At 35.0% G+C, this 14,290-nt stretch overlaps 1 protein-coding gene across 1 annotated transcript in view; it reads right to left on the minus strand.

Annotated features, from left to right (window-relative positions):
• LOC306863010 (5'-AMP-activated protein kinase subunit gamma-1-like) overlaps positions 1–14,290 on the minus strand; it is a 61,156-nt gene that overhangs the window by 40,951 nt on the left and 5,915 nt on the right. The window contains exon 2 of the mRNA XM_079406144.1: positions 13,900–14,173. Coding sequence (XP_079262270.1) covers positions 13,900–14,173 — 274 coding nt within the window. The remainder of the gene's footprint in view (positions 1–13,899; positions 14,174–14,290) is intronic.

The raw sequence follows: 14,290 nt of genomic DNA on the forward strand, positions 1-14,290 counted from the left end.
TATATATAACTAGAAAGAAATTTCCCCATCTAGTGTGCAACTGAACTTTGTTAGTATGAAAGAAACTTGTAATTTCATGTGGTCTCTGACCTCCTCTGGTTTGGAATCAGTTGATTTTAATAACACAAAAAATAATCAGGGAACCATAATATAGGCTTTAGCCTTTCCGAATACCTTGCCAAACTGAAATGAATGCTACTTCGTGGGAGAACATTCTTGTTTAATGCAAGGTAAAATCTTATTTGCTTATTAGTGGTGCAAGCAAAGTATCACTATTATTATTATTATTATTATAAAGAAATTAATACTTTCATTCAGTTTCCACAAAAAATTTAGGCAGCACAGCTGTTTTCAACATTGATGATAATAAAAAATCAAGCACCAAATCAGCATATTAGAATGATTTCTGAAGGAACATGTGACACTGAAGCCTGGAGTAATGGTCCTGAAATTCAGCTTTGGATCACAGGCATCAATTACATTTTAAAATATACTTAAATAGAAGATATTTTAATATAATTTTTTTTTACACAGTGCCCATATACTGTACATATATATGTATGTATATATAATTTTTTGTTCCTTTTTGTTCCTGGCACTTACACTTGTGAGTAATGAAACTTCATTAAGCTTCGAACATGTTCCTACATTATTTATCGGCATCGTAAGTTTGTCTGCTCTACTCTGGCTGTAATGTAAACTGACCTTTACTTAAAATCGATGCACAAAATATCAGATCAAATCTGTATCTTGCCCTGTAACACAGCAAATCTGGAAGTCTCCAAAAGAATACCCTGGTGAAATCCAATAACAGGGTCATGAAGGGTATTCCATTCAAGGAGGAAAAACAATCTCGGTGACAATCACTTTAGCTAATGAATGCATGTCCCTGGTGATAATAGCCATCAACATCTGATCACCTCCTGCTTCCTGTACCATCAGAAACAAATCATTCTCTGTCAGTGCACTCCAGGCACCAAATTAATCACTTAATAGTGGGTAAAGTGACACTGTCAGGCTCCACGCCAAGAGGTAGCTTTATAAGCTGAATTAGATGGGCTTTAAGTAATCACCTCTCATTTTCCAAACTCTCCGCTGTCGTTCCTTCTCAGGGGCACTTAGGGCCCTACTAAGCACTTCTAAAGACGCTCATTTGGGCCCAAAAATTGCCTTTGGTGAGAAGTGAACAGCTAATCCCTTCCAAATCCACTGTGCTTCCTGACATCTTCAAAGGACCAGGGTCAACAACACACTGGAAAGAGCAAGGTTGGTTCTTAGGGCAAAAATGCAGTCAGGAACCACTATTTGAGCCGGAGCGAAAAACTTCCTTTGTTTGAAGAGTCATCAGGTAAAAGTCATGGTTTTTAGGTGTTGTGTGCTCTAGACCCTCCACAGACAGCAGCTCTGTTCTTAAACCTAGTGAGCTGTCTACCAAGACAGTAATTTAAGACTGTTCTTAAAGTTAGAATATTATGCGGCGATACAGGATACTTTGTTTTTGCCAAATCCTAGGCAGCAATCCCAGAATGCTTTGCAACACGCTCAGTGAAAAATACATCCACATTGTTGACATAAACGTTCACTATTTATCATGGTTGTGCACAATTTAGAATGGAATTGAATTGAATTGAATTGCAATTCAAATTTGACTGTAAGGAAGCAGAATTCAAAGTAAACTGAAATTCAAAGAAATTCAAATCATTGTAATTTTAACTAGAAAAGCAAATATTATCAAGAAAAACTTTGTTTGAAAGTTGCATTTATTTGATCAAAAATACAGTAAAACAGTAATATTGTGAAATGTTATTACAATTTAATATATTATTATTTAATGTAATATTATATATACTTTTATATTATTATTATATATTAGTATTTAATTTATTAAATATATTAAGTGTTTATTAGTTTGATATTTTTCAAATGTAATTGATTTCTGTGATGCAAAGCTGAATTTTCAGCATCATTACTGCATTACTTCAGTGTCACATGATCCTTCAGAAATAATTCTAATATACTCTTTAGCTGCTCAAAACATATTATTATCAATTGTGCTGCTTAAAATTCTATCATGGTTTCCACAAAATTATTATTTTCAGGATTCTTTGATGAACAAATCTCAAAAAAATTATTTGAAGTAGAAATCTTTACAACATTAGGCCTAAATGTCTTCTTTGCTATCACTTATGATTAATTCAACATGTTCTTGCTGAATAAAAGGATTAATTTAATCACACTGACGGCAAACGTTTGAATGACTGGTTTGAATATATTTCATCATATTTAATAAATTAACTTTTGTGGACTTAGGGAAAATCGTTTTTATTTTCCAGTATTTATCACCTGTTTTGAATTTCTTTGAATTGCATTTTCGTAAACGACTCATGAATTGAAAGAGAGCCAGTTCTTCAATTCAGAACTCAACCCATGTAGCTTAGCAACACGCTAGCATTAGAACCCATTGAAACGTCTCTCTAAGGGAACACAGGACTCAGGAAGTTTTAATGACGAAGAGCAGAGAACAAACGTTTCCAACAAATGTTACAAATGATATTACATTACTTTAAGACTGGACAATGGAACTCAAGAAACTAAAGGCTTATAAAGACATAGAAACTAATGAGCAAACGAGATGAACAGGTGAGAAGACTTAATGATGATAGACTAATAATGAACTAATGAGAAGAACCGGAACAAAACCAAATATGGGCAAACAGGAATCAAACAGAAACCAAACCATAACAGGCAGGAGACAGCAAGGCCATCAGCAAGTCCTGACCTGCTCTTCTATGGTGTCAGAGCTGGAAAAGCCTTCATATTCCATTTGCCTGATTTAATAAGCTTTCATGTGAGAGTGAGCGATGCCAAGTCACTGGATATGAATGGGGCTGCTTTCTACTGCAGGTCACCTTGTACTTTTGGAGTCAAGCCAGATTGACTTTTCTAGTCAGTCTCTTAGAAACAAGAATGTGGTGGCCTATGAAATGGCAGAGAAAGTCAGTGGTCATATAGACTACTTTTAGGGTACTGTTTTAAAGTCTTACAGGCTTGGAATGACATGAGGGCGAGTAAATAATGACAGAATTATATTTTTGTTGTTGTTGAACTGTTTCTTTTAAGTTCTCAGAGATGTTTTTTGGCTGTTTCTCTCAGAGAGAAGATTGCCACAGAAAACACACGTTCATTGCCAGTCTGTAGTCTCTTCCCTAATAAGGATATGCCCATGCTATATCTTTTGACAGGAAATGATGTGTAAACATGGCAGTTTTCTGTAAACACACAGGGGCTCTCTGCAGCCGCAGATCCAGTGATGAACAGCATTCCCAGATAAGGCCTGAATGAGGGTGAGGAATGCACTGGCACGATGACAGCGCTGAGACATTCCTCTAATATTATCTAGATGTTATCCATATGTTTGGGTAAATGTTAGAAAGCTAAAAATGGCACAGTGAAGAAGACATCAAAGTGATCTTGACAACCATAACTGACTTTTTAATCAGCTTTTCATTTAAAATAATGTCGGTAAGGTAGTACCTTAATTAAATAAAAATTTATTAAAACTTAATTAATTTGTTCAGTTCCAGTTTCAAGTTTTATTTAAATATTTAAAAATAAAAATTTTCACACACAAAATTATTATAATTATTATAATACATATACACACACACACACACACACACACACACAAAATGACTACATATATATTATTTATAAAAATAATTAATCAAACTTTTTAAACATTTATATAAAATATATAATATTAATTAAAATATAAAATTCTATAACAACATACTGATATATATATATATATATATAATATTAGTTTTATATATAAAACGCTAAAATTGCATGATGTTTAATTATCTCCTTATTTTAAATAATATATTATAATAGCATTATTATAAATTAAAATTTTTATATATTAAAAATCCAGATAAAAATTTTAATTAAATTAATTATTACAATTATTTTGCATTTGAATATATATATATATATATATATATATATATATATATATATATATACATATATATATATAAAAAAAGATTTATGATATTAATAATATCAGGACAAATTTAATAAGTGAGAAAAACATTATAATATAATACAATATGCTATAATATAATTGTTTTTTTTTTAAATAATATTTATTTGTTGATTCATTCAGAAATACAAATACTAGAAATCTATTAGTCCGGAAAGACCTACGTGACAATTGGCAGGTCAAAATCTCACTAATACCACCTGGACCTCTGAAAAACAAGCATACATTTTCCAGGGAGATTCTCTCTCTCTGTGTGTGTGTGTGTGTGTGTGTGGGTGTGTGTGAGGATGGAAAAAAGAGTTGCAAAGGCAGGAGCCTGAATATTTCAGTAGGGTCAGATGATTCCTAAAGGGTTCTTATCACTTTCTCTGCGCTGACAGGACCAAACCCTGCATTCCACACATCCCAAACTAAAATGAACTCGTCTCTCGCAGACTGGGTTACATAACTGCAGAGCCGGCTTCATATCATCACAGGACTGGTGCTGCTGAAACCTGTGGGTTATAATAATAATAATAATTCATTACATTTATATAGCGCTTTTCTGCTTTTCTAAGCACTCAAAGCGCTGAGGGGTGGCGTCTCCTCGTGGGTGGATACTAGGGTGGATACTAGAACATAAAATTCCAGATTAAAATTCTGGTCACATATATTCATAATATGCACTTCCTGTTTTTCCCCATAGATGGTGGTAAAAGAAGAAAAAGCCTTATTTGATCACTATAGAGGGCATTGTGTCACACAGATGAACACAGACATGTGTGTGACAGTCACTGCTGAGATAAGGCCGCTGCGTGCCGCCACACTGCGCTTCATTGCGGTCACCTGTCAGCTGCGGAACCCGTTTATTTAACGATGAGCTGTGAGTCTTTGTGAACGCACGCTTCAGGGGCTCAGAGCTCATGGTGTGAAGTGAGTGAGGATGCATCGAGGAGAAAAGAGCCACGACTCGCTTTAGCCTTTCCTTCACGGGCTTCAATGCTTGATATCGCTCTCATTGTTGTTTTCTTTTCCTCACACTCTCCTGGAAACACAGGCTGTGACTTTCAGTGGACCACAAAATCTGTCATAAGTAGCACAGGTCTTTTTGTAGCAATATCCAAAAATACATCGTATGGGTCAAAATGATCGATTTTTCTTTTATGCCAAAAATCATTAGGATATTAAGTAAAAATCATGTGCTATGAAGATATTTTGTACATTTCCTACTGTAAATATATCAAAACTTAATTTTTGATCAGTAATATGCATTGCTAAAAACTTCATTTGGACAACTTTAAAGGCGATTTTCTCAATATTTTGTTTTTTTTTTCACCCTCAGATTCCATATTTTCAAATAGTTGTATCTGTCCTATCATAACAAAAAACATACATCAACAGAAACATTATTTATTCAGCTTCCAGATGATGCATAAATATAAGTTTGAAAAAATTGACCCTTTTGACTGGTTTTGTGGTCCAGGGTCACAAATATAGAATTGCATGTTTCAAATATGTTGATGATCAAGGAAATAGCAATATTTTAAAATATATTTAGTATATTATATTACATGATTTATTTATTGAATGTCAGATGCATGAAACCAATTAATAATACAAGAGGTTAATTTTAAGGTCACTTTTGTTTGTAAAACATTTATAATAGGCCAACTGCTGCAAAACCAATGGAGAATACAGACGTTCTCAAATAATCATTTCAATAATTGTTTTTACTTTATCTCCATCTAGTGGTCACAGAGGAACATGTTATTAAAAGCCACTACCCCTTTCTATGTTTTATTTACATTAACGTTCAAAAAGTTTGGGGTCAGTAAGATTATATTTAAAAATAATAATAACAATAATAATAATACAATTCAGAAAGGATGCATTAAATTGATCAAAAGTGACAGTAAAAACATTCATAATGTTACAAAAGGTTCTTTGAGGAATAAACAGATCACAATTTCCACTTAAATATTAACTGTTTTCATAATAATAAGGACTACTAATAAAAATGTTTTTGAGCAGCAAAACAGCATATTAAAATGATCTCTAAAGGGCAATGTGTCACAGTGAATGACTGTTGAAAATTCAGCTTTGCCGACAGGAATTAATTATATTACAAAACATATTAAAACTTTAAAAAAAATGCTAATTTGAAATAACATTTTATGATTTTTTTTATTATATAAACAATGATTTTTAATAGTATAAACACTATTATAGTCACATAAATGCAGCTTTGTTGAGCATAAATTATTTTATAAACTGAAAAGTTTTGAATAATATAATATATTATAATTTAAATTAAATTTATATTATACATTTTATAAAAATACAAATTAAATTCTCATCTTGATATTACTAGTAATACATCAAGAATGACACATTCAATTTTGTCCAGTAGGTGGCGATACAACCAAAGAATCATGTTGTGGCACACAGAAGGATGACACAGCATCTGTTCTTACTCATCTCAGTTTTCTTGAGGTTTTCTGCCTGTGTTGAGGAGCTCTGAGGACGTCTTAGAGCCAAGGATTAATTTCAGTTAACATCATTTGTACGGAAGCAAGCGTGATTGAATTATGGGCTTTCTGCATCCTGATGTCACTGTCTGGGTGCAGCCCAATTCCTGGATATAATAGGATTTAGAATTTCTCCAGCAAGTTCTGAGTGTCATTTCCTGAATGACAAACACTGCTTGAACAGAAGCTGCTGTCCATCAGTGTTCATCAACCTCAGAGTCACTGCCACAAACACATCCATCCCAGAAAACAGCACAAAATCAACTTGGACCCTCTAAAAAAAACCTGGAGCTGAGACAGGTGAATAACCAGGATTTTTTCAATACAGAATTGGATCTAAAACTCATATTTATGCACTTGTAGAGAAGCGTTTATTTGTGTGCAAAGGCACCAGATGCACTCAGCAGATAAAAAACCTCATTATACAGATCAATGTAATCAAATAATAAAAACCGTAGCTGAGAAACACATCTTCCTTTTCTCTCGAGTGCCTCTAATGTTTAATAGTCTCCCTCGATGTGTTTTCATTTTTCCAGCTCTGCCTTACAATCAGACGGAGGCATCCAACTCACTGCTCCAACTCTGTATTGAATAATAAATCAATACTGTTGTTTTCAGCTGACAGGAAAGTCTGCCAGCCAGAGCAACTAATGGATTGTCGGAGAAGCATAGTAGTGCTGTTATATAAACGTGTATGTGTATGAAGAAGAATATTCCCAACTGCGTGTATTGAAGCTGTGGGTCAAACACACACACACTCGCCCACACACAACAAAATACACATTTACACTACATTTTGTTTTCACTGCATTCAGATCAGAACTTTTTTTTTTCAGTTAGACATTTCTTACTACTGTCAGCTGCACAAAAAAAGTGTCCTGATATTAGTTAATGTGCAAATTAGATACAGTGCATAGATATAATGCGGTAACCTATTTATGGCAATTTTACACATATATTGCAAAAAACAAAATGATATATCAAATCATTCTGTTATGTCTTTCAAAACATAGTTGAGAATCATCTTTATTCATAGTTTGGTATAAAAAAATCTATTGGTGATTAAAAAATCCCACTGTTTATGCCTTTTCATGTCTATTTATGTCTTTATATTTTGTTTAAAAAATATAGTCCTGGTGTCCTCTATAGAGGACATAGCTTAACATATAAATAAAATAAAATTTCTTCAAAAATGATATTTTTCCTCTTTTTTTTCTTGTTCTAAACAATGCAATGATATAAAAAAAGGCAGCGGCTATTTACACTAAGTGTAAATAGCGATAGATTCTATTTACACTAAGTGCAAATAGCATATTTTTTTAGTGACAGATGCTATTTACACCAAGTGCAAATAGCAATGGGTTCTATTTACACTAAGTGCAAATAGCAATAGATGCTATTTACACTCAGTGTAAATAGCAGTATTTTTTAACGATATGCTATTTACACTAAGTGCAAATAGCTATAGATTCTATTTACACTATGTTAAAATAGCAAGATTTTGTGCTATTTATACTACTTATTGCAAATAGTGGCAATTATCTGCGCCTCAGTATTGTAGTACATTATAAAACAGTACGCAATAATAACATACTGAGTGTAAATTATTTTTATTTATTTATTTATTTATTTATTTAGTCATTTAGCAGACGCTTTTATCCAAAGCGACTTACAAATGAGGACATAAGAAGCAATCAAAACCAACAAAAGAGCAACAATGTGCAAGTGCTATTACAAGTCTTGGTTAGCCTAACGCAGTACAGATAATTATTATTATTATTGTTATTTTTTAATAAAAAGACATAGATAAAATACAATTAGAATAGATAGTGCTAGAGTTAGAGGGTCAAGTAAAGATGGAACAGATGAGTTTTTAGCCGTTTCTTGAAGATGGGTAAGGATTCAGCTGCTCGGATTGAGTTGGGCAGGTCATTCCACCAGATGGGAACAGTTAATGAAAAAGTCCTTGAAAGTGTTTTTCTGTGTTTTTGGGATGGTACAATAATTCGTTGTTCACTTGAAGAACGCAAGCTTCTAGAGGGCACATAAGTCTGAAGTAAAGAATTTAGGTAAAGGGGTGCAGAGCCAGTGGTGGTTCTGTAGGCAAACATTAATGCCTTGAATTTAATGCGAGCAGCTATTGGTAGCCAGTGCAAATTGATGAACAGAGGCGTGACGTGCGTTCTTTTCGGCTCATTAAAGATTAATCTTGCAGCGGCATTTTGGATTAATTGTAGAGGTTTAATAGAATTGGCTGGAAGACCTGCCAAGAGAGCATTGCAATAGTCAAGTCTGGACAGAACAAGAGCCTGAACAAGGAGTTGCGTTGCATGTTCCGAGAGAAAGGGCCTGATCTTCTTAATATTATATAATGCAAATCTGCAGGACCGGGCAGTTTTAACAATGTGGTCTGAGAAATTCAGCTTATCATCAATCACAACTCCAAGGTTTCTGGCTGTTTTTGAAGGAGTTATGGTAGATGAGCCTAACTGGAAGCTGAGATTGTGATGAAGCGATGGGTTAGCTGAAATTACAAGCAGTTCTGTCTTAGCTAGGTTGAGTTGAAGGTGATGGTCCATCATCCAGCAAGAAATGTCTGATAGACACGCTGAGATGCGAGCAGCTATCGTCGGATCATCAGGATGGAATGAGAGGTAGAGTTGAGTGTCATCAGCATAGCAGTGATATGAAAAGCCATGTTTCTGAATGACAGAACCTAGTGATGCCATGTAGACAGAAAAGAGAAGTGGTCCAAGAACTGAGCCCTGAGGCACCCCAGTAGCTAGATGTTGCGACTTGGATACCTCACCTCTCCAAGATACTTTGAAGGACCTATCAGAGAGGTAAGACTCAAACCACTGGAGTGCGGTTCCTGAGAAGCCCTTTCTCAATAGGGTTGACAAGAGGATCTGATGGTTGACTGTATCAAAAGCAGCAGACAAATCTAGCAAGATGAGTAATGAAGATTTGTCAGCCGCTCTTGCAAGTCTTAGGGCTTCAACAACAGAAAGCAAGGCAGTTTCGGTCGAATGTCCACTTCTGAAGCCAGATTGGTTACTGTCCAGGAGGTTGTTCTGTGTGAGAAAGACAGAGACTTAGTTGAACACAACTCGTTCAAGTGTTTTTGCAATGAAAGGAAGAAGGGAAACCGGTCTATAGTTCCCAAAAAGAGTTGGGTTAAGAGTGGGTTTTTTAAGAAGTGGAGTTATACGAGCCTGTTTAAATGCAGAGGGAAAAATTCCAGTGTGAAGGGATGTGTTAACGATGTGAGTGAGTGCAGGTACGACTGCAGGTGAAATGGCTTGAAGGAGATGAGATGGAATAGGATCAAGCGGACAGGTAGTAGGATGACTGGAAAGGATGAGTTTAGAGACTTCTGCCTCAGAGAGTGGAGAGAAGGATGTGAACGAGTGTATGTTTGCTGGTAAGATATGTTTGATAGATTGTGGTGTGGAAAATTGTGCAGTGAGGTTTGTAATTTTATTAATGAAGAATGTGGCAAAGTCATCAGCTGTTAGAGATGATGAAGGAGGGGGAGGAGGAGGACAAAGGAGGGAGGAAAATGTTTTAAATAGCATGCGAGAGTTAGGTGAGTTGTTAATTTTGTCATGATAGTATGTCCTTTTAGCAGTGGAAACATTAGCAGAGAAGTCAGAGAGGAGTGATCGATATAAATTAAGGTCAGTAGGATTTTGTGATTTGCGCCATACCCTTTCTGCAGCCCTGAGTTTAGAACGATGTTTTTGGAGAACATCAGATAGCCAAGGGGCAGAAGGGGTACTACGGGCTGGCTTGGATGAAAAGGGGCAGAAAGTATCTAAACAAGACGTCAGAGTGGAACAGAAAGTATCAGTAGCACTGTTAGCATCAAGAGAGGATAACTGTTTATGGGGAGGAAGCGAAGATGAAACCATAGCAGATAGCCGGGAGGGTGAGAGTGAACGCAAGTTACGTCGAAAATTGACATGTGGAGGGATATGTGATGTGTCAGGAATCATGTTGAGGGGAAGTCGTGGCCTAATGGTTAGTGAGTCGGACTCGTAATCGAAAGGTTGCGAGTTCGAGCCCCCGGCCGGCAGGAATTGTAGGTGGGGGGAGGGAATGTCCAGCGCTCTCTCTCCATCCTCAATACCACGACTGAGGTGCCCTTGAGCAAGACACCGAACCCCCAATTGCTCCCCGGGCGCCGCAGCATGGCTGCCCACTGCTCCGGGTGTGTGTTCACGGTGTGTGTGTGTGTGTGTGTGTGTGTGTGTGTGCATTTGTTCACTACTCACTGCTGTGTGTGTGCACTTGGATGGGTTAAACGCAGAGCACCAATTTCGAGTATGGGTCACCATACTTGACAATACGTCACGACTTACTTTTTTACTTTTACTTTAAGAGTAAGGAGGAAGTGATCTGAGGTGTGCAGTGGAGTAACCAGCACATTATCAGTGGAGCAGTGCCGTGTGTAAATAAGGTCCAGTTGGTTCCCTGATTTGTGAGTAGCCGTAGCCGTAGTTATAATTTATTAAAATTATAATTTTAATTCAAATTTATTAAATGGATGCCACCTTATTGGGACAATAAAGCCCTCCCTACACCTACCCGATACTTTATTTTCAACTTTTTGATTATTTCCTTCATTTTTATTGAAAATAAATGCCTTTCTGATGCGATATGAGATTTGAAAAGGGAGAAAAGGGGAAAAAAAATGTTTGGCAAAAGGTGGGCTCGAACTCGGGTCGCTCGCGTCAAAAAGCATGCGCCTTACCATCTGCGCCACTGAAACTGATGTTGATCTAGCTTCTTTTCTTAATGTTGACTAACGCAATCACACGTTAGTGGGCGGAGTTAGTGTAAGTAGCCTTTGCCAACAAGATGGGCTATTTGCACTTAGTGTACATAGACACTCCGATAAAAAAAATACTAAATTCCCAGGAGGATACATATACACACACATTCATAAACTTATTTACACATTCATAGACTTATTTATTTAAAATAAATTTAATTTTTTTTATTTATAAAAATACTTCATAAATATACACATGAATATTTATTTTTTACATGATTTTATATATAATTTTAAATTATATGAATAATTAAATAATTTTATGAATATGCATTATTATGTTTAAATTATTTAAATAAAACAATATTTAATATTGTTTTATTTTAATATATATATATATATATATACCTATATATAAATAATATATGAATGTATACGTTTAATTTAATTAAAATTATTTAAAATAGAACATTACAAAATAATATAAGTTTGTTTTATATTATATATAATTTTGTATTTATTTCATGTGTGTGTGTATATATACACACACACACACACACACACACACACACACACACACACACACACAGTATATATATATGTATATATTTTATTTATGAATATAAGACCCATGACCTTCAACCTACTTTCACCACTATAGCCCACCATAGTACAACAGAGAGACCAATTCTACCTACATATCCAAACTCAAGCAAACACGTAAATTACTCTTAATCATCTAATTATAGGTCACTCTTCCAAGACAGGCTTTAATTTTATAATTATTTATTGCACTTTCAGTGTGTGGGAACAAAGGAGATTTCAGCTGATTTATATTTTCCTTGTTTATATTTATATTTTCCTTATTTATATTTCCCTTGAGCAAGACAATTAACCCCCAACTGCTCCCCGGGCGCCCCAGCATAAATGGCTGCCCACTGCTCCGGGTGTGTGTGTGTTCACTGTGTGTGTGTGTTTAAATGTGTGTGCACGTTGGATGGGTTAAATGCATAGCACAAATTCCGAGAATGGGTCACCATACCTGTCAGTATGTCACGTCACTTTCACTTTAATCAAATTACCCAAAGACAACAGCCACATACTACGTCTCTACAGTGTTTTTGTTTTGCTTTTAAATAACAGTCATTTAAAATGTCACCTCGCATGGATCGTTTAAAGAACTGTTGCAGTAAAATAACTGCATGCTTTCTTAATTATCTTACTACACTTCAACATCTTTGTCCCTTAGTGGCATTTTAACCACAACCAAGAAAGTAAACATTGTCAGGAGCCCAGAAAACACAAAGTCATTATTCATCAAGGATAACACTACATTTGGATAACACATACATTAATCTAGAAATATGACCACAAACCTATATCAGTCAGTAACCGTATATCATAAAAGTAAATCATAAAAATACCAAACTACTAAAAAAAAAGTAAACTGTAATTCTTGGGTAACTTAATATATATATATATATATATATATATATATATATATATATATATATATATATATATATACAGTATATATATTAAATGTAGCTAATTATGATAATATAATAATATAAACAGAATAAATGTCAATATGAGCTACTAAAAAGCAGCCTTTATAGACCACTCTCCTTTCTCTTGGTTCTGATTGGTTGAATCAGACTCATGTGGATAACATATGTGACAGCTGAATTCATTATCAGGGTCTTATGCATTAAGAAACACCCACGCCTCCATTAAATCAGCATACAGCGCAATTATCCGAATCATTGCACACTGAGCCGGACCTAGACAACCTGTGAAAGGTTTCACTAAACGCTGACTCACTCCACACACTGATGTGATAATGGCATTCATAGCATCTCATCTCAACAATGCCAATTCATATTCTGAAGATTGTCGATCTTTTATTACATATTTTAGAGATTATGGATGTTTCTATCTGGATGCTGATATAATAAAAAGTATCAATTAATCACTTTCAAAGGGCTTATCTCCTGCATATTTTTAATAATTAAAATATTTTCCCAGTCAAATGATAAAGTTGGTCAGGGTTTCTTGCATTAAAACGTATTTAAAAAAATTTTAATAAAATTTTACCATTCAAAAGTTTGGGGTCAGAGATTATTTAATGTTTTGGAAAGAAGTCTATTATGCAAAAAATATTTCTGATTATTATTAATGTTAATATTTAGTTTGTTTCAGGATTCTTTGATTAATAGAACATTCAAAAGAACAACATTAATTTGAAATAGAAAGATTTTGTAACAATATAAAATCCTTACTGCCACTTTTGATCAATTTAATGCACCCATGCTAAATAAAGTATTAAATTCTTTCTCTTTCTATATTTTTGAATGGTAGTGCACTTTTAGTAGTTTCAATAAATAGTCTCGGTATAGTCTAGGGATTTTTAAGTTATACTGTAAAAGTCAGTTATCAAAAGTATTTCCAAAGAGGAAGGGAAATGTGATTACTCATGATGACCCATTGAAATGTTGAGTTTTTCTTGCTTTTTCAGATTGTAAGCATTCTGGCAGCTGTTTAAGAGATTGACCATACATGTCTCTTACCTTTCCTGGCCCGAGAGAAAAGTTTAATGCTGACAGGAGATGTGGAGGGATTTGTGGAGTCTTTGGAGGATGAGCGAAAGATTCCGGTGAAGCTGCGGCGACGTGAACACTTGGGCGAGGAGTCGTGGTTGGAGGAGTAGGGGAAGATGGGTTTGGGAGATCCAGGGCTGTTTCTGAATCGGGCCGGAGCGGACATGGGGCTAGAGGGCCGACTAAACGGACCCCGGTTGAAGAAGGTTTTGGTTGGGCTGACTGAATGGCAGCTAAACTCCCCCTGAAAAATAAATACAATCACATTCAATATTAGAACAGATTTTTACATTTCCTGAAGAAAATATGAATGCACTTTCAAGCACATATTGAGAGAACTATTGACTCCTGAGATTTCAAA

This window comes from Barbus barbus (assembly GCF_936440315.1).
Source record: "Barbus barbus genome assembly, chromosome: 44".
Lineage (NCBI taxonomy): Eukaryota > Metazoa > Chordata > Actinopteri > Cypriniformes > Cyprinidae > Barbus > Barbus barbus.